Raw genomic sequence first — 26,079 nt, 5'->3', positions numbered from 1 at the left:
GTAGCATGGTCAGGGTACATGCTATAGCAAGGAGGGTGCTGGAAGGAACACCGTGGAAAACTTTCTCCTTTGGGGACAATTTTAAAAATTAGTTCATCTGAAGTTCTTCTGAGCCATTAGCGCTTCTGAAAACTTCAAATCATTTCAAATTCATCTACTAGAATATTTTAGACACATCATATATACTGAGCATCTCCACAATGAATTTTTTTTGACATGGTTTTCTCTTTGACATTCTTTAAGTGCTTACTGAGCACTCTTATGCAGAAAATAAAAAGAAAGATAATTCCCTGCCAATCAAGGTCTGAACACAAAAGGGCTCACTGACCAAATTAATTTTAAAAAAAACCTTCAAAATTAAAAAAAAAAACCAGCACACATTAAATACCTCAAAGTGATGACTAACAGGTGGAGATGACAGGAAGTGTACACAAAAGGTTTCACCCACACCCTGTCCTTTTACTACCACCACACCTATGGGTTTCATTTATTTAAATAATAGTGGAAGAGTAACTAAAACCTGCTGACCAGTGCATAGAGCTCAACACCATTCCTCAACTTGATAGACAATATCTGATTCAACTGGACAATGTCTGACATTAGCTAATATTTTTTTTCCAACTTTGTCTAGACGTGTGTGCTAGTGTGTATAGTTTTGCTTATCTTCAGTTGATCTTTGAGCAAGTTAATCTCCCATTTCACCTACAAAAGTGTTGACATTGAAACCAAGGATAAAATGGGGATAAGTTGAAGGACAGGATCAAATCACATCTAGAATCCTTAGGTTTTACGTTTGGAAAACGCAAAGGCATCAAGTTTCTGACAGGTCAAATCAACAATTAATAAAGTTCTGGGTGCAAAATATAACTTTCGCAATATTGTGTCCATACAGTAGTGATGTATTACAAATCAGAAAAATGGCTCAGGATGTTAGCTACCCTTTAACGACCGGTAATGCGCTATTCTTTTCTTGCTATATCATCTAATCCGCACATGATTCCAGGTAAATACCCGCATCCCTGTTTCACAAAAGAGCAATCCGTGGGACTCCTTGCAGCCCCTGCTGTGAATCCACTGCCAGCCCTTAGTGTTAGAGCTGAGTCATTTGACTCCAAAGCTCCAGGTTGTCCCAGGGGCATTTTTTAAATCCGTCTAGAGTTCCAAATTTAAAATATACCCCACTCTGGAGACCTAGAGTGTACCTTCTGAATCACAGCCACAAAACCTGTCTTTATATGACGAAGTGAGGAAAGTGGGAGAGGACCCCCGGGAAGCGGGTAGACGGGTGGAGAAAACAGGTGGAAGAGGGCAGCAGGCAAAATAAAGAGCAGGACAGGGCTGTAGAGCCGCCCTGGAGAGGCTGCTGGGAGCACTGGGCGCTGGCCCCAGAGGGAGGGGACAGGAGTAACTGGGCAGGGAGGCGCACCAGGCAGCGGCCGCACCTGCGCACGTGACCCGAGTGGGCACCAGGGCTGGGGTGCGCTCACCTGAGCCCACGTGACGGGGCGGGGTCTCTCCGGGCCGGAGGGCCACGCAGCCACGCCCCTCCCGCGCGGCACGCCCGGACCCCGCCGACCTGAGCTGCGGCGGCGGCGGCGGCGGCGGCGGGAGCCCGGGAGGCGGAGGAGGGAGGCGGCGGCGGCGGCGCGCGGAGACGTAGCAGCGGCGGCGGCAGCATGTCGGCCGGCGGAGCGCCAGTCCCGCCGCCCCCGAACCCTGCCGTGTCTTTCCCAGCGCCCCGGGTCACCCTGCCCACCGGCCCCGACATCCTGCGGACCTACTCGGGCGCCTTCGTCTGCCTGGAGATTGTAAGTGGGGCAGCCTGGCGAGGGTGGCTCCCGGGGAGCGTGGACCGAGAGCGGCATCCTTGTCGCCCACCCACGCTGACTCCCTCTGCCTCCGCTCTCGGCCTCCTTCCCTTCGAGGTGGCTTTTCCTGCGCCCCTCTTGGGGGACCTCTGCAGGCTAGGCGCAGCCGCCTGAGCCCTCTTGGCCGGCACCTGTTACACTGGCACCTGCTCGCCCGCTGGCGACGGAAATGGCCTTAGAGAGCGAGCAGGCAGCCCGGTGGGGCAGAGGATTTGGGACTTTGGGAAAGAGAGAGGTGTTTGGGCTTGGAGGCGCCTTCGGAGACTCAGGGTTTGGCCAGGGGCCGCGCATTTGGCCTCGCCTGTTGCTGACCTGCCATTTTGTTGGGTGGTGCAAAGGTGTACCGAATACTGGGTGACCCAGAGGCTGCCAGGATGTGGAAAGCGGGGGCGGGAGGCACCAGGAAGAGGAGGAGGGAGGCTTTAGAGCTGGGCATGTTTTTACCCCACTCACCCTTGCCATTATTAGTGCCCTTTGGATTGGGGAAAGGAACGGGGCGCAGGAGAGTTAGGGCAGGGAGAAAGGTGAGGTATGTACGATGCAGTTGGCAGTTTCTAATCAAGTGGGCGTGAGAATGGAAAAGGAGTGGTGGAAGCGTGGCTGGCAAGTACTTCTCTGCCTGCCTCTGCACCATCTCCCTTCCTAGGGTACCTACGAAATTCCAAACCTTGTCAACACACTTCCTTGGGCCTAAGTAAAGGTGGGATCACCTAGCCTTTGGTGCCTTGAACCTTCTTGGTCCCTCGCTTGAACTTATTAAAAGGAATTTTATGGAGTTGGAAGGTTTTGAAGCTCGTTGTGGACAAGAGGGTAATGTGCAAATATGAATTGGGCAACCGAGGTTGCATCATGCCCTGAGAATGGCAAATAAATAGTGAAATGTTCGCAGTGCCTTTCCTGAATGCTGGTTTTGTTTGCTCAGTTTGGGGTTTTCATATCTACCCCCATCCTCTTTGAGTTTGCATAACCAGGATTTGGGACACGGTTTCACTTTTGTGCCTGGGGGGCTGGAACACCTTGTAAGCACTGGTTTTCTGCCTTATTATGCTAAGCCACTCTAAGTTAAATTTAGCTCAGATTTTAATCTGAAGGAATGGACACTAGTAAATTACAGGCAATGCCATCAATAATCATACAGTGACTATTAGGCTAGTGTGAGTTTGAGTTCGTAGGGAGTTCAGAAGCATCCAAATGCTCCGGATAAGGAACAGGCATCCATGTGAGAAGAACAGGAAGAGTTTGGCATTGGATCAGCTGCACAGCTGTGAGAGGGAGACACTTTAGAACAGCAAGATCTGGGAAGAAAGATTTCATAGACTCTGGGCTACTTAAGTTCCAGGTTCTTCAAACCCCAGGTGTTTGCCTAACTCTTTTAGAAGTTTCCGCCATATCCACATTCTACCCATATTGGAATTTACAGAATGTTCATGTAAATATACTCTCTTTCTAAATTTCAATTAGAAGTTAACCTTATCCTAAGCAATAATATGAATGGAACCTCAAATTTGATATTCTGGTTATATGTTTCTGATATTTATTGATAGCTTTATACAGTTGCATATGTACATAGAGAGATACATATATATGTATATGCAAATATATGTATATAGGGGGGGAAAAGCTTATCCATGTGCTATCAAGGCAAATATCACCTCAAAAACAATCTACGGTCATGTGACACTGTCAGAAACACTGTCTAATTGTGGGAAGAGGGTGTGGAAGGTGACTTATTCAATTTCCCTTCCTCTACCCCATATCTTTCTTTTTATCTAGCCCAGTGGTTAGTTCTCAGTTCTTGCTGTACTTAATAACTTGGTGGCTTTTAAGGTTGCCAGCCCAGACTAATTAAATCAGAATCTCTGGAGGAGCACCCAGGATCAGCTCTTTTTTTTTTTTTTTTTTAAGTGTCCCTGGAGATTCTAGTACCCAGTCATAACTGGGAACCACTGAGGGAGGCTTCCTCTAGGCTCTATAAAGAAGACAGTTGTAGGGCTAGGACTGTGGCTCAGTTGTAGAGCGCTGCTTAGCATGTGTGAGGCCCTGGGTTCAACCTCAGCATCACATAAAAAATAAATAAATAGAATAAAGGTATTATGAAAAAATTTTCTAAAAAGAAGACAACTCTTTTCTTGAAAATTCAGATTCTTCACTTGCCTGAATTTCCATTGCTCCCCATCCTAAGAAGGATCCCAGACTCAAAGAAGTATCTGGTCCATTTCTCTTATTCATTTCCTCTGGCTTCTTACTTAGATAGAACAGCATCACTTCCAAAAGCCATTTTAATGTGCTTTTCACATTTCATGGTCAAACATCTTTATAAGTTTAAATCTTAAGTCTCTAGTACCTGTTTTACTTGCATTTTTTTCCCTCCACCCTCCTCCAATAAAAAAGGATCAAAATGTTCCAATGAAACTAGTGACCTTAGAGAAACAAGAGACCACATTGGAGCCAAACTTGTTGCTCCTTCTTGGCTCTTATCCTTCTGAAGTGCTTAAGTTGTTGGATTATGTATCTCAAGGACACAGAGATCAAGGCTGCATTATACCCCTCTGTGTAGAATGCTGCCTTCAGTGATGTACAGATGGGAAATAAGTAACCAATTTCAATGCACCTTTGTTCCCAACTTTCTCCATACTTTCTACTTTCCTGATTTCTTTCTGACTCCCTAGTCAGTCTCCCATGGCTCCTCTTTAAACATTCCTCTCACTGGAAATTAAATATGCGAATTCCTCAGATACTCTACTAATAGTAAGTGATCTCCATTGAGGGACCAATTATTTTAGTATCTGCCAATGTTTCTGGGTATCTCCAAACTCCTTATTAATTTTGACCTCCCATTCAGGTCCATTTTTCCCCAGGGTTTCTTCATTTATGTCTGGTTGCCCTCTGAATCTTAACATGTGAAAACTCTATCCTGTGAAGATAGACTAGACTGTCAATAGGGTTCTAAGCTAATGATACCGTGATATTGCAGTTCCATTGTCAAATTCACCAGTTAACTTTGCTCAAAGTATTCAATCCCAATCCCCTTTATTATATTTCATTCACATCTTTCAGGTATAAGCCATTTGTTGGAAAGATAATACAAAAGATAAATAGTGCCAGCCTGCCAGAACCAGCTAAAGCAATTTATAATGCTGGTTTCAAAGATGAAGAATATTTCACCCTCATATGCATAGTGTGGTTTTTTGAAACAGGTATGTTCCACTTCTGGATAACTAAATCACCAGCCATTTGATTTTTGGCTTCAGCTATACTTAACCAATGCATGCTTGCCACGGAGTTTACTACTAAGTTAATATTGCAAAGCCAAGCCTTTTAGTTTAGGATAGAAAACATCACCTTTAAAAGTTATCATTTTCAAAATTTCTCCGTGTTTCTTCAAGGAATGTTCTCTAAATCATTCATCAGGTGTTTGCTGAGTACCTAATGTATGCAAGACATTCTTATGGGAATAAAAATGTTAGGGCCTTCAAGCCCTGGTAAGCTAGTTGAAAGGATATGCAGGAAAATAGCTTCCACTTGGGGAAGAAAGAGATCCATGTTGGATGTGGACTATCCTAAAACATTTCCAGACAGGCCTGTAAGAAAAGTACATTGGAGCAGCTTTACTATTGAACTGAAGAAAATTATTTAGAGTTCCTGTTCTCAATGAGACTGCCTTGCAAAATGCACTAGAAAGATTGAACATAAGAGTATTAATCATGAAAAAGAATAGAAGTCACTATTCAGTTTATTTTGTAGTTTCATTGTTCAGGAAACTGTCTACATTCCCCAAGTTATTCATTCACATCTCTCTTGATGAGAGAGACTGTAGGACTGTTTTTCACATGCTTAACAGCAGTGTTTGATGCCAGTGATTTTTATTTATTTAACATAATAACATAATTAAGAATAGACCTTCAGGCCTTCCTTTATGCCCTGGAGATAGAATACATAATATAATTCTTGCCCTTAAAAAGATTATTGTCAGTCTGGCTTGGTGGCTTATGCCTATAATCCCAGTGGCTCAGGAGGCTGAGGCAGAAGGATTTCAAGTTCAAAGCCAGCCTCAGCAACTTTAGTGAGGCCCTAAGCAATGTAGCCAGAACCTGTTTCAAAAATTTAAAAAAAAAGGAAAAAAGGGCGGGGCTAGGGATATGTATCAGTGGTTAAGCATCCCTGGGTTCAATTGCTGGTACAAAAAAAAAAAATAAAAAGAAAGAAAGAAAGATTATTGTTTGGTGGAATATAAAGACAAGAAAGAATTACATTGGTATATATGAAGTGTTAAATAGGTTTATGAAACTGGGTGTGGTGGTATACACCTGTAATCCCAGCAGCTCAGGAGGCTGAGGCAGGAAAATCACAAGTACAAAGCCAGCCTCAGCAATTTAACAAGACCCTGAGCAACTCAGCGAGACCCTGTCTCTAAATAAAATGTAAAATTTAAAAAAAAAAAAAGAGCTGGGGATGTGTTTCAGTGGTTAAGTACTCCCGGGTTCAATCCCCAATACCAAAAAATAAATTAAAAATAGGCTTTTGAAAATATTGCAGAGGAGCAGGGTAGACAATGTGGCTACTGGAGAGGCTGGGACAACCAACTTTAATGGTAAATTTGAGTTTAGTCTTAAATAATGATCGGCACTTCAATAGACAGAAAAAGTGGGGAAGAGAACTCTAGCTGGAAAGAAGGGCATATATATGAAAACCTGAGACACAGAAAGACAATGCATGGAGTTCTAGCAATTGTTAGTTTAACATGGCTGTTTTGAAGGTGGCAGAAACAGAAGGAAAAACTACAAGCAGGGTTCAGGTTGAATTTTGCTGGGGAGTAGGAGGCCAGTTGGGGAGCTGCTGAAGGACAGGGATGAACTTAATCAGACTTATGTCTTAGTCATTTTTAGTGAAGTTTGATTGTAAAACACAGAGATTGAAGGCAGGAAGATCAATGAGGGCGCCTATTATTATACTTTGGATAGATGGTGCTGAGAACCTGGAAAAGGTCCAACGAAAGAATGCTGGAGAAGAGAGAGATCTGAGATTTAGGGGGCCAACCATGTATGTAATGATTGACATGCTCCTAAATGATACTAAATCAAATTAGAAGATGTAACTGAGAGGAATAATGCCAGAAAACAAGTGAATCTTAAAGGATGATGGTGAAGGGGAGGAACTGTCTAAAAGGCAGGTAGCATCATGCAGATAAATCTATACAAGGGATCTCAGGTTATTTTCAACCAAAATCTTTAACTATAACCTAATACATAAATATTTTGATGTGTAGAGTTTTCTTTTCTTGGCCAGATAATAAATTTTAATTGGAAAGGGATGTTGCACATTTACTGTGGTCAAGAAGGACTGTCTGTGTTCATGTCTGCCTTTCTAAATGGGTTTTACTCCTATAAGTAAAATTCTTCCTTCGCTTGCATGTTAAAATATCTCCATCTGTGTGATGAGAGCCTTTACATTTTCATAAGAGAAAATAAGCAAATGACTTTTCCACAGGTATCATCAGCAATTGTTTGCCCTGACCCATAGCCCTATGAAAATATGAAGAGTTGAAATTTGGAAAACTTTAAACCAAGTTGCTGAAATGATTGACCTTGAGCTACATAGGATAAGGTCAAGGAAAGGAGATTTGTTTTGTATAGCCCAGTTGAAAGGTACCTGATATAAGAGCTGTGGACTTGGCATTGATACAGCTGAATGGAAAGGACCATATAATGACAAAGGATAGGAACAGGATTGGTGTGCACAGTATCATGCATGTGCAGTAAAAAATGTTATGCATTTGTTCTGGGGTGCATACTGAATAGTGTATGAGGGTATTATGGAAGAAGGCTAGAGTGGAGAAATGCAGCTGTGGCCTGGTTATGCTCTTGCCCAACTCAAAATGCAGTAGTTCTCCCCAGCTAGCTACAGTTTGACCTGAATTTCTTACATGATCTATTGTAGATAAGAGGGACAAGTCCTTTCATAGTCATCCTATATGACACTCATAACTTTGATATAATAGCATTCAGCAAGAAGAAGGTAAAAAGAAAAGGAGCAGTGATTTGTCTGGTTCTTGCCAACATGAGGGCGGTGGCATGCAGGAACACTACATGATAACTAGTTATGAACATGAAAAGAGGATTTTGAAAATCAAAGGAAATTATGAAAAGAATATATAGGGGGCAGAACATATTTCTCCTCTGTAATATGGGTTAATTTAAGGTTAGCACGTATTTAAGTAGCTGGAATAGAAGTTTGGGTCAAATGGGGAAGAAGAAGGTAAAACACATAATAGGCCTCTCAAACGTATTTCTAATGTAAACCTAAAAAGCAAAAGGTATTTTTCAATTAGTCTATTTTGTTAATAGGCCTGTTCTCTATATATCTTTTTGTTGTTGTTGATTCCCGGAATTCATCTTTACTTTTCTTAATTAAAACAAACAAACAAAAAAAAAAAAAAACAAACAAACCTTTCTGACTTCTACCTCTAATTTGGACTGGTCCCCATCCCAGACCAGTCTGGATGGAGTCACATGGTTACAGGAGGGTGTCAGGAAGGCAGGTGGCAGAACTTCAGACCTATCTGCATCAAAAGTTCCCACTATTACATCATGGCAATTGCAATAACAGTGGGTTAACTGGGAAAATTGGGAGCCCAAGGAAGATTGAAAATGAGTATCATAGACTTGCAAGAGATGCTGCCTTTCCAGAACTTTTCACCCCAGTTGCCTAAGATCTGTGGCAGGTGGTGGTGGATGCCAATAACCACTTGAAAATTGAGAAGTGCATGATCCTGCTCTACTAGTCGTCTTGCCTGTTTTTAAACACTTGTGTTATACCCAGCTGGCTACAGTTTGACCTGAATTTCTTACATGACCTATTGTATATAAGAGAGTCAAGTCCTTTCATAGTCATCCTATATGACACTCATAACTTTGGTATAAAGTGGGCTGGGCTCTGGGCAGCTGTGTGTTCCCAGTATCCCAGGCTGCACTTCTGGAGAATTTTCTTGTGGAACCAATTCTTACACACACTGAATGGTTTCCATTCATTTCAAGGAGGGTGTAACTGAATGCCATATGTAGAAAGCACTGTCCTGGGTTCCGAGCTTTCAGAGCTGTTTAAGGCAATGTCACCCAACCTGATCTCACAACCCAGTGGGCAAAAGACATGTGGGGCCATGATTTCAGTCTAGTTGTTGCGAGTGCTAAGGAGGATACATGCATCAGTAGCCACGGAAGCACCAAAGGATGGCATCCAGCAGGGAACTCTTTCTGGAGTACTTGGTGATGCAGTTTAGTTATACAGAAAAACTCTTGGTGGGTACATGCTAGACAGAAGGTTGGCCAAATAAGACCAGTTCTGTGTACAGAGAATGGGATGAGGGGCAGAGGCTAGAGTACCAAGCAAAGATGGTAGAAAATGGAGCACTGCTGCAGAGAAGGTAGGCTTGGGGAGGGAGGCAGAATTATTCTCCAGTGTTGTTACCCCTGGGCTGCAGCTACATTGGGAATGAGTTTACGCTTTTGTGGCCTGCCTTGTGAAGTTTCTACCAATTCTTGTTTTGTATCTGTTGACTGAAATGTGTTTCCAGCTTAAAAAAAAAAAAAAAAAAAAAAACCTTTCACAATACAAATAGTAAAATGGAGCTAATTGTAGACAATCTTTTTTCTAGATGATAAGTTTCTGACTACATTAAAAGCTTCTATAACCATGTTTCAAGAATGAGTACCCAGTAAGCAAGCATCCACTAAAACAGGAGGGTTTAATAAGTAGGTAAACCAAGTTGCTGAAATGATTGACCTTGAGCTACATAGGATAAGGTCAAGGAAAGGAGATTTGTTTTGTATAGCCCAGTTGAGGTTTTAGGGGGCCACAAACCCCTTTGTGATTCTGATGGAAGTTGTGGACTGTGTCATCAGAAAAAAATGCCAGTGTACTTCTCTACCTAGTTTTTTGTGGTCATGGAATCACCGGGAGAATGAATAGAAACCCTTCTTTAAAATGAACACTAAACCATGGGAGAGGCCAAGGGAATAATGTCAAAAGCTTAAGCTCTGGAAACCAGTTACTGAGTTCAAATCCCAGGTCTGACATTATGAATTGTATAATTTAGAGGAAGTTATTAATAGCTATGTACCTCAGTTACCTTATCTGTAAAGTGGGAATAATAATATTATGTTTCAGGGTTTTGAGAATTAAGTTGATAGAAATAAAACCCTTAGAATGGTGCTTGGAACATAAGAGCTCAGTAAATGTTAGCTAATATTTCTGTTATCATCGTTAGCTTCACCCTCCTGTGTAAACTCCAGAAACCAGACTGGGAGACAGTCTGGGGGTTTCTTTTTCTTTTCTTCCTCTAAGCTTGCTGGCAGTTCATTCTCCCTACAATGGAATGATAAAATGTCTAGTGTGTAGATAATAAGAGAATTAGAGGAGCTTATGTTCTCTACAGAAAATTCGAAACAATGAAGTAATTTTCTTTAGAGGTGTTCTTACTAGTCTCTTCTACCTTCAGATTCGCTTACCTTTGTCTATCATCATTCCAAACATTAGCTGAAAATAGGTCAGAGTAGAAATTAGCCTGTTTATTTAGTATAATAATAAAGGGTGTATGAAGAGGTACTAAATTAGTTTGAAAATTATTAGCTAAGATGTCAGTGTTTGTGTATAAAAGCAGATTATTAGGAAATTAGTGGCATTGGAAAAGAAAAAAGGGTTTTTGCAAAAGGAATCCTTTGGGAGCCTAGGCAGGTCTTCCAAGTAGGAGACGAGTTGAGAAGTCAGTAATTCAGGCAGCCAGTTTCTAGTTCCAACTCAGAGGGTTCAGCTTAGTGTGTCAGTGGATGAAGCTTTCACTGGTTTTCTTATGGGAGGGATTAAGCTAAATCATACCTTTCTGGTTTGCCAAGGCCAAACTAAAGTGACAAATATATATTAAACTATAAAGAAGATCAGTTGCTTTAGGAGTGGGCAGCAGTGTAATGATTGCAACTCAGAATGTATCTGAGTACTTGTGTGTACTAGGAGGGTTTTAACTTTGCATCACATGAAAGTAGAGTACCTGCCTTATCAGAGCTACTCGAGGTCTAGAGTCCTGAGGCTGATTCGGTTCCTTAAAGCATTTAGCAGCTTTGTGCATGACTGTCTCACTTTTTAGGACACTAGAGAGCAATAGAAGGCAGTGTAGGCTAAAGGTGAGAATGTGGAGTTGGATCCAAGATGAGAACAACGTGGGTGAATCATGGCATTCCAAATACCTTTCTTCATGCTGTGCACACTCTGCAGTTGCTATGATACTTTATCAACTCTTCTCCCTCAGATTTTAACCATTTGGTGCTCTGCTTTTTGCCTTTAGAAACAAGGCTTCTCCGTTCAGAATCATCTCTCCTAAATGGAGACACTGATGAGTGCACTCTATCTGATGAATACTCTGAGCTTACTGAAGCCCAGAATTCAGAAAAGCAGCAGTAATCATGAAAGCTCACTTTGCAGTGTTGGGGCCAGATTGGGAAGCTTGGGAGGAAAGTTCACTTTTGTCAAAAGGAAATTATGAAATAGGGAAGAAATAATTGTGTCAAAGCCATAGTGACCCATCCAAGCTTCTTGAGGCTCCTGAAAGGAAGAAGGCTCTCCATGGTGCACTTAGCTACATTCTCTGCCTGTCCTCTGTTGTTTGATGCTAGCCTTTGAGCAGGACTTGCACCTGGACTTTGTAGACTCTCTGACTTAGAGGTGGTGCATGTGATTACACGAGAGAAAGGGAGGGATGTTGACGTGCTTCTTCTCTCTCCTCTTTCCATGCAGCACACACACCACAGATGAGGAGCAAATTGGGTCACTTTCCATGTAAGCACTGTTTCCTTTCCAAGCCTTTGAGTTGTGGGAAGAGCTGTGATTTTTTAGGACAATTGGACAATTAATCCAGACTGTTGTACATCAGGGCCTCCCTGTCCAAGCCCAGGTCTGTCTTGAGGGCTGACTCCTGCTGTCCTGCCTCCCTTTCCTGAGTCTTCCTGTTGCATTTCCTCCCAGCCTCCTCCTGTCTTGCAGAGCTCACTGTGCTGAGCTCTTTTTATAGCACTCACCACAATCTGCTCCTGCATCAGATTAAATGGTGTCTATTTCTCCCTTATTTAGGACTTCTGAAGCAAGAGCCTTGCCTTTTTTTCCCCCTTGAATGTTGTTCTCCAGTGCCTATCAGTAGGTTTGGGGCTACCTTTGCGGGGGTGTAGTCCACATTTATTAAGTGTTGTGTTAATTGCAAAGGATTATTTATAAATGTGAATTTATCACAATCCCTGAATCATAAGATTGTGCTTATGTAGTTAGTCTGCAATAGCCAGTTGTTCTTTATCATCTGTTAGATTGCCACATAGGTTCTTAGTAAATGATTCTTGAACTAATAGATATTTAGTACTTATGTGCATTTCTCAAATCGCATTTAAAATAATGTAGTGAGAGCATAAGAAAAGACTACCAGAAAGGAAAATCTAGGATAAAAAGAAAGATTGACCCATTAAAGACATTCTTGTTGCCTTTAAATATGTATTAAATTGCATAAAAGTGTAGAAAATATTTTTTAATCAGGAACAAGTTTATTCATTTCATAATCAATGAGAAGAGGATAGCTAAAATTTTAATATGCAATAATGTCATCTTATTTAGATTTATTTTACAAAATATTCTGGATTGATGGTTGATTTTTCAATTGAAAGTAAGACTTGAGGTGTACTATTACTAAAAGTACAAATTTATTAAACTGGTGCTTTAATTATAATTTATTATTAATAATTTCCAAAAATGTTTCCTCAAGCAATAATAAATTGCTGAATGGGCCTCTTTTAAAACTTAAATCAAAATTTATGTTTTTAAAATTTTAATTCTTGTGCAGTTTGGATGTTATCTACATACTTAAGATAAAGATGGTTATTATTTTTTAATATTTGGAGCTCAAACTGTTCTCATATAGTCACTAGTGTGTTTGTTCACTAAGTAAATATTTGAGAGCATTCTGTATGGAAAAGGAAAGAGAGATTCCCACCTGCCTGAGGCAACCTCAGGTCAGTTGTATGGCTGAAGTTTTTGTGTTGTTAAGTGAAGCATGATACCTGACTAATGGTCAGGAAAGGCCTAACACGTAAAACAGCATAAGCTGCCCATAAGCTATGTCAGTGCAGGTGGAGTGCAAGCCAGGGGAACTCAAGTACAGCATCTCAATGGTGTGACAATCCCCCCAGAGGGAGAGTGTCTAAGGGGAGGGAGGGGCAACCTAGCAAGAGCTGGAACTCAGGAAAGACTTCAGATGATGGGCTCAAGGTCAGCTATGAGTGGCAGTTTCTCAGATATGTGCTGGAGGGAGTGGCATTCTGGTCCAGCAAGTGGCAGGCTACTTAGATGTGCAAAAGCCTTGGGTTTTATTCTTTTTCCTATAATACAAAATGTGAAGGGTTTTGTGGCATTAGACAAGGATGAAAAAGGTCACCAAAGCCTGGGATGCTGTGCACAGGACAGGACGTGCCCTTTCTTATTTTAATGCTGGAGTGGAGCCCGGTGGTCTTGGAGTCCATCACCTTCACTCCCACTGTTTCCTCTCCTGTATTCTCTCACTCAGTCCTACTTGGACAAGCGAGAAATCTAGGTATTTTTCTTATCTGGTTTTTTTTTTTTGTCATGTCCCAGATTTGACCCATCACTATCATCAGGCTACTTCTACATCTCTCTCTAATCCCTGCACATCTCTTGGTCATCAGTGCCCTGGTTCTGATTTGCACACTGTTGTTATCAGTCTCCTGTGTGGTCCTCCATCCCTGCATCCTTTCCTCTCCAGCCTGTTCTCATGCTCCAGCCAGAGAAAATTCTAAATGAAAATCTCAAACATACTGTTTCCTGCTTGATTGTGGCCTGCCTTTGGCCTGCCTAGCACCTTGGCCTGACTTTCAGGCCCCTTCTGCTAAGTCTTCAGCTAGGATTCTCATGTGGTATGGTAGACATTGCTTCTGCCATGCTGAGCTCTGTTCTTCACCTGAACCCCACTCTGACAGCTCTCACCCCATCATCTCAAGACCTGCTGAAATACCCTACCTTCCCTCTGCTTGACCCTCAGCCCTGTCCTTGGGATTAGTGCTTATAGAAAGTGTTTCCTGGTTTCCAAATCTAAATCTAGAGCCCTTGTTATGTGGACCTATCCTACCCAGTATTTACCCAGTTGTGACATTTACTGAATAGCATTGTAATCACTTGCTCAGTTATACCTTTCCTATAATAGGCTAAGAGTCCTGTGACAACAGAAACCAAATGTAGCTTCTTTGCCATTTTATTCCTGGCCTCTAGCACAGAGCCTGACATGCCACAGGTATTTATTGACGATTTGATCAATGTAAAGTACTTATTCCAATGTCCAGCACATTGTAGATAATAAATAATGGTAGTTTTATTGCTTATTATCATGTACAACAGCTGCAACTATTATTCTCTATATAGGCAATAATATCAAATATACAAATAGGTCATGAGAAAGACCTGGATGTGACAATGGATGTGAAAAATTAGAAAGTTATAGTTCTTTATTCATAAACTCTCTAAGACTTGGTGAGAGCAGAAGGCAGTTTATCATGATTTGAAGAGTAGCTACAAGGAGAAGAAGTGGAGACCAAGCAATTTGTAAAATGTTTTCTGGACATGAGAGTCTATCCACAGGGTAGTAGTTAGAGAGGCAGTGGGATCAGAGGAATATGTTTTTAGATGAAGAGAAAATGCTGTGCATGTTCCTGGGCGAAGGAGAAAGCCCAACAGAGAAACAGGTGTGGAGTTGGATCTGACCTCCAGGTAGAAGGACTAGTTTCACCCCAGGCACCTTTCATGATAGAGAAATGATGAGCAGACAGGTAGGAATGTGTGCATGGTTCTGGAGAAAGGAGAAAAGTGACATTGATAAAAAGCAGATTGAATTTTGTTGTCTAAAAGGTATTTTTTTAAGCAAATCCATTACATTCTTTCATCTTTTTTTTCTTTCAGCTGCTCGGGGGTCTCGTCTGGATTTTGGTGGCCTCCTCCAATGTTCCTCTACCTCTGCTACAAGGATGGGTCATGTTTGTGTCCGTGACAGCTTTTTTCTTTTCTCTTCTCTTCCTGGGTGTGTTCCTCTCTGGCATGGTCAATCAAATTGATGCCAACTGGAACTTCCTGGTAAGGAGTTTCTATTTTAAATCTCTTGCAAGAAAATGTAAGAGACTGATTGATATCTCATTCTGTTTGGAAATGCCTGAGTCTGTCTTCTGTTTGTTACCATCTTTAGGAGAGAATGGGTTCAGGCCATGGGTGCTGCTAAGGTGCCTGCTGCTTGCCTTGATGGACAGCAGAGTCCCAGTTTGTGAAATTCCCATTTAGTGGAGCTGAGAAATCATTCTATTTCTCCTTTATGGCTCATAAATGAAACAGGGTTTCATTTCATGCAACAAATGAGTTTCATTATAATTATTGAACAATTGAACAGATGCATTTTGAGAACCAAACGTTTTCACATGTTTCTTGAAATTTTCCATTGATTTCTGTTTCATATATTTCAATATATACAGTGGTCCCTCAGTATTCTAGGGGGATTGGTTGCAGGCCCACCATCAGGATACTAAAATCTATGCATGTTCAAGTTCTTTATATAAAACGGCACAATATTTGCATATTGCCTATGCATATTTTCCTGCATATTTTGCCATCTGTAGATAACTTATAGTACAAGAATTAGTAAGGTATAAAAAAAGTTTACAATCACATTTTTTAAAATCATGACACCATTAAGTTGTACCAAATTACTTTGTTCTCCTGTGTCAGAGATGTTTTCATGATTGTGTCACTCATTCTCTGGGACTTATTTTAGGAAGACCCAGTGCAGCCTGATTTCAATCCATGGTGCCAGAGCTATCATGAAATTCATGTAGAGCCCCAAGAAATTTCGATCACACTTTTTTAAGTTTTAAAACTTACAGTCAGACCTTCAATCAGGCTTTATATATGTTCTTTCCAAGTATAATAACGTTTTGCTCAGCAGCTCTAGGACAGATGTTATAGGAAAATATCCCCTGTTTAATTTATAGAGCATGAGGAGTTTCAGCAGCTCCTTTATGACTCATAAATGAAACAGGTTTTCATTTCATGCAACAAATGAATTTTATTACAATTATTAAACAATTGAACAGATACATTTGAGAACCAAATGTTTTTACATGCATTTTTCACATGCATTCACATTTTTCACATGCATTCACATGGTGAATGTGACTGCTTGTTCATCCCAGGGGCAGTGGGTGCAAGGATTGCAGTCCTTCACAGCCTTTGAGCTTGGGTCTGGTTTGCTTAAGAGCTATGTAACCATGGGCAAAATAGTTAACATCTCTAAATTTTAATTTCTTTTTCTAAAGTGGTCATAATAATACATCTGACCAGAGGCTATTAAAGAATAATGGAAGTAATGAATTACATAGTGTTTCCTTCTGTCTGGATTACAGCAAGCAGTCAATAATTCTAATTCCTTAAACACACTGAGGCTTACAGTTTGGAATTTTGAAAGTCCTTCCATTTCCATTAAATTGCTAATGTAATCTATTTCTACATTTTTGCCCTAATTTCTCATTATTAATGAGAAAATATTTCTAATAGTCATGAGATAAAGATCTAAAGTCCCAATCAGATCGAAGATAGAAGCTTATTCTTCTGTCTGTAAACACCTGGTTTTTCCATAATAAGTATAAGAATGAATCAATCTCCAATTTTGGTAAGGGCCACCGAGTTCTTTAAGTATCACACTCATAGATATTAGGCCAGTTTCTTCTTCTGTAGTGCTATTGGTACTATTAATAGTCACTGTCCCAACCCATTTGCCTCTTCCCAAATGCTCCACCCACCATTCTGACACTTCCCTGGACCTTTCTGGATTCCCTAATTGCCCAGTGTCTATAGGAACCTGCAGTGGCCAGCATTCTAATTGTCTTTCTAATTGGTTGATTAACATTACTTAATAAAGGTTAAATATCTTGAAAGTATAATTCCTGGTCTTATTAGATATATATCTCTATAGTCTTTTTTTCCTTTTGCTTGTATGAAGTCTTATCTTTGGTATTGAGTACAATCATGCATTTGGTAACTTTTTATTTTTCCTAAACCTGTATTTTCTGCCCATTTGTATGTAGCGTTATATCTGAGGTTCAGAAAATAAAATGTAAGAGTTTTTGCTATATTAAGTAAACCACTATATGAAAGTGACAATTGAAATTGGAAAGATCTATCAGTTTGTGCCATAGGACGCCTGCCAAGTTTATCCTGTTTTTTTTTAGTTGGAATAGTCCACTCTTACTGAAGCAGAAAATTGAACAGGTTGAGGATCTTTTATCCAAAAGGCTTGGGACCAAAAATATTTCAGATTTTGGGGCCCTTTGAATTTTGGAATATTTGTATATTGAAATGTTTACTGCTCAAAATGTTTCAGATTTTGGAGTATTTCAGATGTCAGATTATCAAGTTAGGGATGTTCGACTTACAATAGCCACACACACCACATGGTACAGTAGATGTCGTGGTTTAGGGCTTGTCACATGGTAGACATGCTTTTCAAGGAGACCCTGACTCAAAATAAAATTAAAAAGGGATGTAGATGTGGCTCCATACAGAGCAGTTGCCTCACAAGTTGAGGTCACTCCTTGTTTGTTTTCCTCTTAGGCATTTTTCTTCTTTCTCATTCATTTTTTATCACATTGCTGGCTTTTGGAAGGTTTCTTATTACATCTTGTACACACTCAGCCAGGAAAATTTTCGAGCCATACTTATCATGCAGTCAGCACCAGATGGTAACAATTTTTAATTGCTACATTCTGGAAATGTTAAAGATTAATTGCTCAAAAAATAATTTTTTTCTCTTGTGATAATATTTTAATTCTAACTGTATAACTTGCATTTTAATAAATAATTTACTTCCTATCAGTGTTTGTTATATGACACTGTCTACCATATTCCTTCTTATTGATCATGCAATTAAATTCGAATTCATAGTACTAGATATGTTCAGTATTTTTCTCAAGCTTTCTAACCTTAGCATAACTGTTGACATGAAAGTACAATATGTAATAACATATATTAAAATCTAAAAACTTGCCCTATTCTAATCCAGGGAAGAGAAGATTTTGTTTTGAAACAGTTTGTTGGGTTCTTGTTTTTAGTTTTGTTTGGTGGAAAGGTGTTAATACCATTGTTAGCCTTACTTTAAAGAAGAAACTCCATATTTATATCCTCCTTTTCTTAGGGAGGTGATGTTCTTATTTTTAGAAAATTGAAAGGAATTATTTTAAAATCCTGTATAGTTAAACATGCTTCCCAATATTCCTTCTAAGTAAAACTGGCACACATTTGATCAATTTCCAATATATTATAAACATTGTCATTTAACAACTTAAATGTCCTGAGCCAGTTTTCTGCCCCACATCCATTTACTTATTTGACTTTTAGGACAGCTCTTTATAGATAGCAAGTATCACTGTCTTCATTTGTACAGGTGAGAAACTTAAGTTCACAGTGACTGCTGTTTCTTTTCATGCTGATCTTCTGTAACCAGGATTCCCAAATATATGATGCTGCTGTTTTTATTTTATCAACTAGTTAGTGAAGGTTTGACCCTGGACAGAAGCACCTAGCATGGGCTGAAGACAGGAATGTGGGAGAGAGTCACTTGTTGCTGAAAAGATCCAAGCTGTGTTTAAAGCTCAGATTGTCTAAGACAAACGTGATGATAAGAGGGCTGTGTTTAGGGTGTGTGAGCACTGAGAAGATTGGCAGAGAGGAGGCCATGTGAAGGAAACTCAGAGAGGGACTAGGGTCATCTACTAACGAGGGCACACAAACAGTAGGCCCTGACCAGAGCAGCAGCAGCAGCTGGAAACTTGCCTGAAATCACATCCTCAGATTCTACCCAGACCTGCCAAGTCAGAAACTCTGGGGGTAGAGCCCACTCAGTTGTGTTTCAACAAGCTCTACAGATGATTCTGATGCTTGCTGATATTTGAGAACCTCAGGCTTACCATCCATGACCTGGGTGGTCCAAAACAATGTGTGAACCTTGCAGAAGACCTTCTTGCACATGTCTCACACATGAAAGGGATTGGAATAAGATGACCCAGGATGGCTAGTGATCAATGTGCGTGTAGCTCTCTGAGGCTGGTCTGGAGTATTTTCTGATACCCAGCCTAGAAATACGGTGGTGTAGCAGGCCTGTGGGTGGTTCTCGAAAAGTTTGCTGTATCAGACAATGGCAGTAAAGGAATGACTTACATAATTCATACATTAGTTAAAATTATGTAAGGGCCAAGAAGGAAAAGCATATGTGTCATCTCAGGCCCACTGGAGAGCAGACTCCGATGGATTTAGAAGTGCATGAGAAACTTTTTGTTCCTTTGTGCATTTTTGTTTTTGAGGAGAAAAGGAAGAGAGGAAGGAAGAGAGGGAAGGAGGGAGGGAAAGGGAGAAAGGGAAGAGGAGGAAAGGAAAGAAGGAAGGAGAGGAAGGAAGGGAGGGCAGAGTTTCAGTTTATGATATTGTCTTGGCCAAATAAGGGAGAAGCTGCAGAGCACAGCCCACCCTCTAAGATCTTGTGCTGGACACCAGTGACCAGGCACCAATGCCCCCCCTGTGCTGTGATTAGTTGGGAGCTGCCCAGGAAGAATGTGGCCTTGGCTCAAGCCCCCTGGCACATCTCAGGTCCACTGAAGCTCAAGGTGTGGAGTGTTTCCTAGGAGCCAAATCAGGCCAAGGTGGCCAATGTTCAGAGAGGTAGGAGGTAGTGAAACAGGCACGGATTAGATCACACGAAGTTGCCAGCTGCGTCACCGCATTTCATCTTTCCCTTTTAAGATAAAAGAGACCATTTCTAAGGATCCAGAAATGAGGATCCTTACCCTGTTAAGTAAACGCCTACTGATCTCAAACATTCTTTCTCAGTTTTTATTACTAATGAATATCTAGCTCACTTACATTGAACCCTAAAAGTAGTAACATTGAAATTTGAATTTTGACCTTCATCAATGAACATTTGTTTAATAACCACACAAATTTGAACCTCTCTCCTTTGCAGTTGATATGTGGCCAGTATATAACATTTTCCTTATATCTTTCGAAGGTATTAGTGAGTCGATTAAGTGGGAGTTGTTTAATAGAAAATAGCTTTGACATTGTGTCTTTGTAATTCTCACCCCTGATTAGTTTGTCCAAGCTGTTTCTTCTCAATGTGTAAGAACAATTCCAGTGAACAGTGTTATTTGCTTCATGGACATGTTTTAAAGAACCTGGGCAATAATCCATTTTGTGAGACTGCTTTATCACTAATAGGAACAGTTTGATAGAAAACAAAATGAACTTTGAACCCTCATAATGTGGTTGGTAGAAATGTAGATTAGTACAGTATTAATAGAAAACAGTAAACAGGTTTCTGAAAGACTTAAAAATAGATCTCCCATATGATCCAGCGTTCCCACTACTAGGTGTATATCCAAAGGAAGTGAAATCAGTTCCTTAAAGAGATATTTGCACTCCCACGATCATTGCAGCATTATTTACAAAGGCCAAGGAATGGTAAAGAAAATGTGGTATACATACACAGTGGAATACTATTCAGCTTTTAAAAAGAAGGAAGGAAATCCTGTAATTTGCAACAACATGGCTGAACATGGAGAACATGTTCAGTGAAAGAAGCCAGACACCAAAAGACAGATACCACACCATCTCACTAATATGTTGGATCTAAAAATGTTGAATTCATAGAGGAAGAGAGTAAAATTGTGGGTAATCAGAGGCAGTAGGGGAGGAGAGGTTGGGAGATGTTGGCCATAGAATACAAAATTTTAATGAGGAGGGATAAGTTTAATATCTATTGTAGAACATGGTGACTGTGGTTAATGACAATGTTTTCTTGAAAATTGCTGAATCAATTTTAAATGTTTTCACTAAAAAAAAAAGAGGATGGCACGTATGTGAGGTAATGCATATGTTAAGTAGCTATTCCACATAGTGTATGCATGTTTTAAAACATGTTGCACAGAATAAACAATTTCAATTTTTCAACTAAATTACTATTTTAAAAAAGAAAAGAAAAAATAACTTTTGTGGGATTGAACTGTACCCCTCCAAAAGTTTTGTATGGTTTTGAGATAGTCATTTGGGGTGAAAAAAGAAAAAAGAAATTCTTTTGTAAAATGTATATAATAAATACTATTTAAAAGGACTAATAATTTATATGAAATAAGTTATATACGAGTACTATTAAAAGTAAAGAGCAGTTATTGGTGGTATATTAATTAGGGTAAGACAATGTAAATGTTAAGAGTTATACTACACATTAATTCTAGCAACAAAATGACCTAATATTTCTCTACTTTTTGTAGAGTATGAGATATATAGTTTTGAATGGAATATATTAATATATATCATATATTATATGAATTCTCTGAATTCAATGATTTAATAAGTCTGCTGTACCCTTCAGTACATGGGATAATGACCTAATGATAAAAATAATTGCTCAAAAATAAAGTAATTATGAAAATATAGAGCTATAATAAAAATAATGTAATTTACTGGTATTTTACTTGAACTTAAAGGTAGCATGTTATTCCTTTTATGGTAATTAATATTGATCCCTATATATCTTAATCCAAATTAAAACAATATATTTTATTTTAAAATTTCATATATCAGAAGATTTGCCACTATATCAAATAAAATGGGTACATCAATTTTCATTTGGAGTCTAATAGCCTGACATTGCTAAAAGCATCCAAAACAAACAGTAAACATAGTTAAGATTACTTGATTAGTTATTCTGATCTTTCTGAACTTAAACTTCATCACTTGAAATAAGGAATAGAAAAAGTTCTTCTTTTAATTGTAGATGTCTTTCCCCTCCTCTTTCAGGATTTTGCCTACCACTTTACAGTGTTCGTCTTCTACTTTGGAGCCTTCTTGCTGGAGGCAGCAGCCACCTCCCTGCATGATCTGCACTGCAACTCAACCATCACCTATGGCGTGCAGCCGCTCCTGAATGATAACCAGTATAACATCAACGTAGCGGCCACAGTAAGTGTTCAGTGAGTACAGTCTACCAGCTCCAGCCTCCACTCTCCAGGTCTCCAAGAAACTCCTCAGGCCACAAAAGTCTCTTTAATAATAGCCGTCAACATTAAACCTATAATAGCTGCTTAGCTGAACAGGGACCCTACAAACAATATACTGCTATCCCCTCAGTGTTGTAGATGATTAAACTGAAGCACACCGAGCCTGACGTTCATGCGGAAGGACAGTGAGTCAGTACTGCTGGACCTTGCACAGCACAGTCTGCTTTGTAAGAAGAATCAGTTGTGTTGTCCACTTATTTTAATTTTCAGACATCATAAGGGACATTTGTTCCTGGCTTTGCTTTTTAGTATTCTGTAATGTTTTTAATTGAAAATAACTTACCATGGACCTGTCATGTAGCAGGTCATTTGCTAGGGTTGGGGTCAGGATGAATAAGTTGCAATTCCTGCCATTGAGGAGAGTGCAGGTGAGTAGGGAAGGCAAGGATGCCATTACAGTGGATGATGGCCAAGGGAAATGTGTTCTGTAGGGAACTCTTTAAAATTTTTATCCTCTTTAATTCCCAGTATGAATTTGTCATTTTGTGTTCATATAGGGAATTTGAAGAAATGATATGTTTTTGTTTCTATAGATAATTTGTTTAGACTGTCACAAGTGGAAATTATTTCCTGAAATGCCTTGATATTGAACAGATTATATAGCAAATTTAATGACCCTAGTATTTTACTGTTTCACCCAGGAAGCCTGTAAACAACTCCATACACACCATGTAGTCATTGAAATCTGCTTGGAAGAGCACTTTATGATAGAACTTTCTGGAGTAATAGTGCTTTTTATATGTGTGCTATCCAATAGGGTGTCCACTAGCCACATGTGGTTATAGAGCAATTAAATTAGCTAGAAGGACTAACTGAATTTTTAATGTGACTTAATTTTAGTAAATTCAAATTTAAATAGCCACCTATGGCCAGTGGCTGTCCAGGTTGAACAGTTCAGGTCTAGAGTCTGAGTTTTGAGGGATAGAGGACAGATGATTTTAAACACTGTGATAATTTTCAAATCTGTTAGGATTTTCAAAAATTCATTAAGTGCCTACAATGAATTACATTAAAAGTAGGATTACAACAGGAAAAAGTCATGGTTCTGGATTTGAAAGGGAGACAATTTGGATGGATAATTTTAATATTTTCTTTTAAAAAAAAATAAAAACATTTTACTTAAGTCTTAAAACTTTGAAGGTGGGGGAAGTGGGCCTTGAATCTAACCCCTGCTCTGTTTCCATAAAGTCACCTCTACCCACTTCATTATCCCTGAGGGCAGAATGAAATCTTTGGAGTCCCTGTAATCCAAAGCTCGTGGTTGGAAAAACATCAGTTTTTAACAATTTCACAAAGCGAAGTTCAGGGACCAGGAGTTGACATTCTTCCTTTCTGTTAGTCCTCAGCCCCACTGGATTTTCCTTACGTGTTTCTTATTTCCAGTCCCTCCCTTTCCATGGTGTCAGCTGGATCTCACTGCCTTCTCTAGGATCATTGAGGTAGCCCCATTTTGGTCTGTCGATAGCAGCCCTAAGCTCTGACTTTGACATGGATAGTAGGATCTCAAATAGGTGAAGAGGAGCTAATGTCACTAGGGCATACCCTTGCCCTATGGGCGAGCCTTGTTTTCAGAGCTCTCCGAAGCGTAATTCTGCTCTGGCTCGGTCTTTTCTGTTGCTTTGCCAGCTTTCCTTCACTTTTCTCTCTGCCTAAGAGAAGCTGCCTTAGTAAACCCAACGCATGCTTCAAGTTCTACCCAAGTCCCATTTCATCCTCACACTCCTAAGTAAATCTCTAGTTCCAGAGTGTGTATAGCACTGGCTTATATCATTTGTTCACTGTGGCACTTTATTGCATGCTTTTCTTTTTCTTTCAGTATATGTACCTAATGATTCCTTTTTGTTAGTAATAGATATTGAAGTCAATCGTTCTCATTCAGAGGATTATGTGGAGATTAGAAATTTATGAGAAAAATAACAGAAGGAGGGTGGGAGAATAGTGGAATGGTAGTTGAATTGTGAAAATGTTCTATAGGTGAATCTGCTATTCCTTCCCAGAGCTGTAGTTTCCTGGATAAGAATCCCAGCACAAAATCATAGTATATTATCATATTGAACTGCTTTGTCCTGCAGTTTTCTAGGGGTCATAATCCCCAAAAGCTGAAGACAAGATCCACTGTGTGTCTCTGTGCCCTGAATGCAGTGAGGTACACGTGGTTGGTGCTGACGAAATCCTCACTGACCCCTAAGGATTCAGAGGAGGTACATCTGGTGCCTGAGGACTGTTTCCCACATAAGATAGCCAGCCCAGTGATCCTGGGTTCTCTTCATTGAGTTGTAAATAGAAAGCATTCGATGTATCCCCAGGTTTTGATACTTACTGTCTTTGTTGGCTATGAATCACTATATGAATAGATAACTCATATTGAATTTTTAATACAATTTATAAATACTTAAGAAGTAACCCCCCAAAATATAAGTGAACCCAGTAGTGAGCAAATGTCCAACATAAGGCTGTCTACTCATGAGAAAAGCACTAGGGGCTAGAATGTTTAAAAAGAAGGGGTAAGGGTGTTGAGGTTAAAACAATGGCAAGTCACCAAAAAGATTATTATAAACCATTTCATAAATGCTGAAGTATATTCAGGTAAGTCAGTCAGTCTTCAAGTCATTGCCCCTTAGGAATGCATGTTCTTAAAGTCAGTTATGAACCTGATATTAGTTTTCATTTCTTTCTCCTTAGGTTTTTGCCTTTATGACAACATTATGTTATGGTTGCAGTTTGTGTCTGGCTTTACGAAGATGGCGACCCTAACACTCCTTGGAAACTAATAGTCGTGTGTTAGTTTCATTTGTCTATTTTGTAATATGTCTGATCAATTTGTATGCTGTCTTGTCCAGATATAACAACATTCCAAATATAATCTGTTTAGTAAATAGAGAAAATCTTAAGTGCAAGTTTTGGTTTATTTCCTGGGTGGAATTTTAATTTTATTATGATATTAAGTGGAGAAATAACCTTTCATTTTATACCTCTTTACAATTAAAATTCCCATAATGTTCCTAAAATATACAGAAATCAATCATGAAAAAGTAGCATCCCTTTTGTTTGCTCAGTCACCTGAACCTTAATATTAATAGATTTATAATACTCCCTAAAACTTACACATTTCAAACAGGCTTCCCAACTGAGTTCCATCTTTTAATGTAAAAGAAGAATTGGACACTTTTTCTACAAAGAACTAGATGGTCCATATTTAGGCTTCATGCATCATACAGTCTGTCTCCATCGAGACTATTTAGTTCTGCCTTTGCAGCATGATAGCAGCCATTGTCAGCATGTCAGTGAATGAATGTGGCTGTGTCCCAATAAAGCTTTGTTGACAAAAACAGGGGATAGGCTACGTTTGGCCCACAGGCTATGGTTTGTCAACCTCTGGTGAAAAACCTTAGTTATGTGTTCTGTATTTTACTGAATTGATCATGAAGGTTTATAAACCTAGTTAGACAAGCCACATGACATTTAGTCTCATTATGCAATAATCACACTGCCTTTTGTTAATGGTCAAATACTTACCCTTGGAAGGACATGTAGCTTCTCAAGCTAATTCTAACAGAGTCTTGGGTATAGGGAAAAGTAATTTGTGAAGTGAACCTTACTTGCTTAATCTAACTAATGATCTCACAGCTGAGCAAGACTCTCTCCCCAGTGTTCCTCAAACAGGATCCCCAGAGACCATTAGTGACAGCTGGAACTGGTATTCACCTACTTATGTCTTACTTTGGTTTATTTATGCTTCAGATCACAGTTGTTTGCCAGGTGCATGAATATAAAAATATTTATATATGTGAAGCTTTTTCAAATAGAGCTTTCTGAAGACTTAACTTTTTACTTCTAATTATTTTGCATTACTTTTTGAATAGAATATTAAATATAGCATAAAGTTGTAGATTTCGTGTTTTGCTAAGAGCCCAGATATCTGTGTTGTTTTTGCATTGATGACAGACAAAATCAGTTGAAAACAATAGCACAAAAAATGAAAAAAAAATTGATATAAAAAAAATTAATCTTTTAGAGACACTGGTCAT

General features: G+C 39.5%; 1 protein-coding gene across 1 annotated transcript; it reads left to right on the top strand.

Moving 5' to 3' along the window:
- Positions 1–1,676: 1,676 nt before the first annotated feature.
- Mal2 (mal, T cell differentiation protein 2) lies at positions 1,677–25,820 on the top strand. Its single transcript, XM_026393886.2, has 4 exons — positions 1,677–1,808; positions 14,862–15,032; positions 21,792–21,953; positions 24,734–25,820. Exons 1-4 carry the CDS (start codon positions 1,677–1,679, stop codon positions 24,803–24,805), a joined length of 537 nt encoding a protein of 178 aa, XP_026249671.2. The 3' UTR covers positions 24,806–25,820.
- Positions 25,821–26,079: the final 259 nt, after the last annotated feature.

The sequence above is a fragment of the Urocitellus parryii genome, chromosome 7 (genome assembly GCF_045843805.1).
Source record: "Urocitellus parryii isolate mUroPar1 chromosome 7, mUroPar1.hap1, whole genome shotgun sequence".
Taxonomy (NCBI): domain Eukaryota; kingdom Metazoa; phylum Chordata; class Mammalia; order Rodentia; family Sciuridae; genus Urocitellus; species Urocitellus parryii.
Note: the sequence above shows the minus strand (reverse complement) of the source record. Positions and strands in the feature narration are given on the sequence as shown.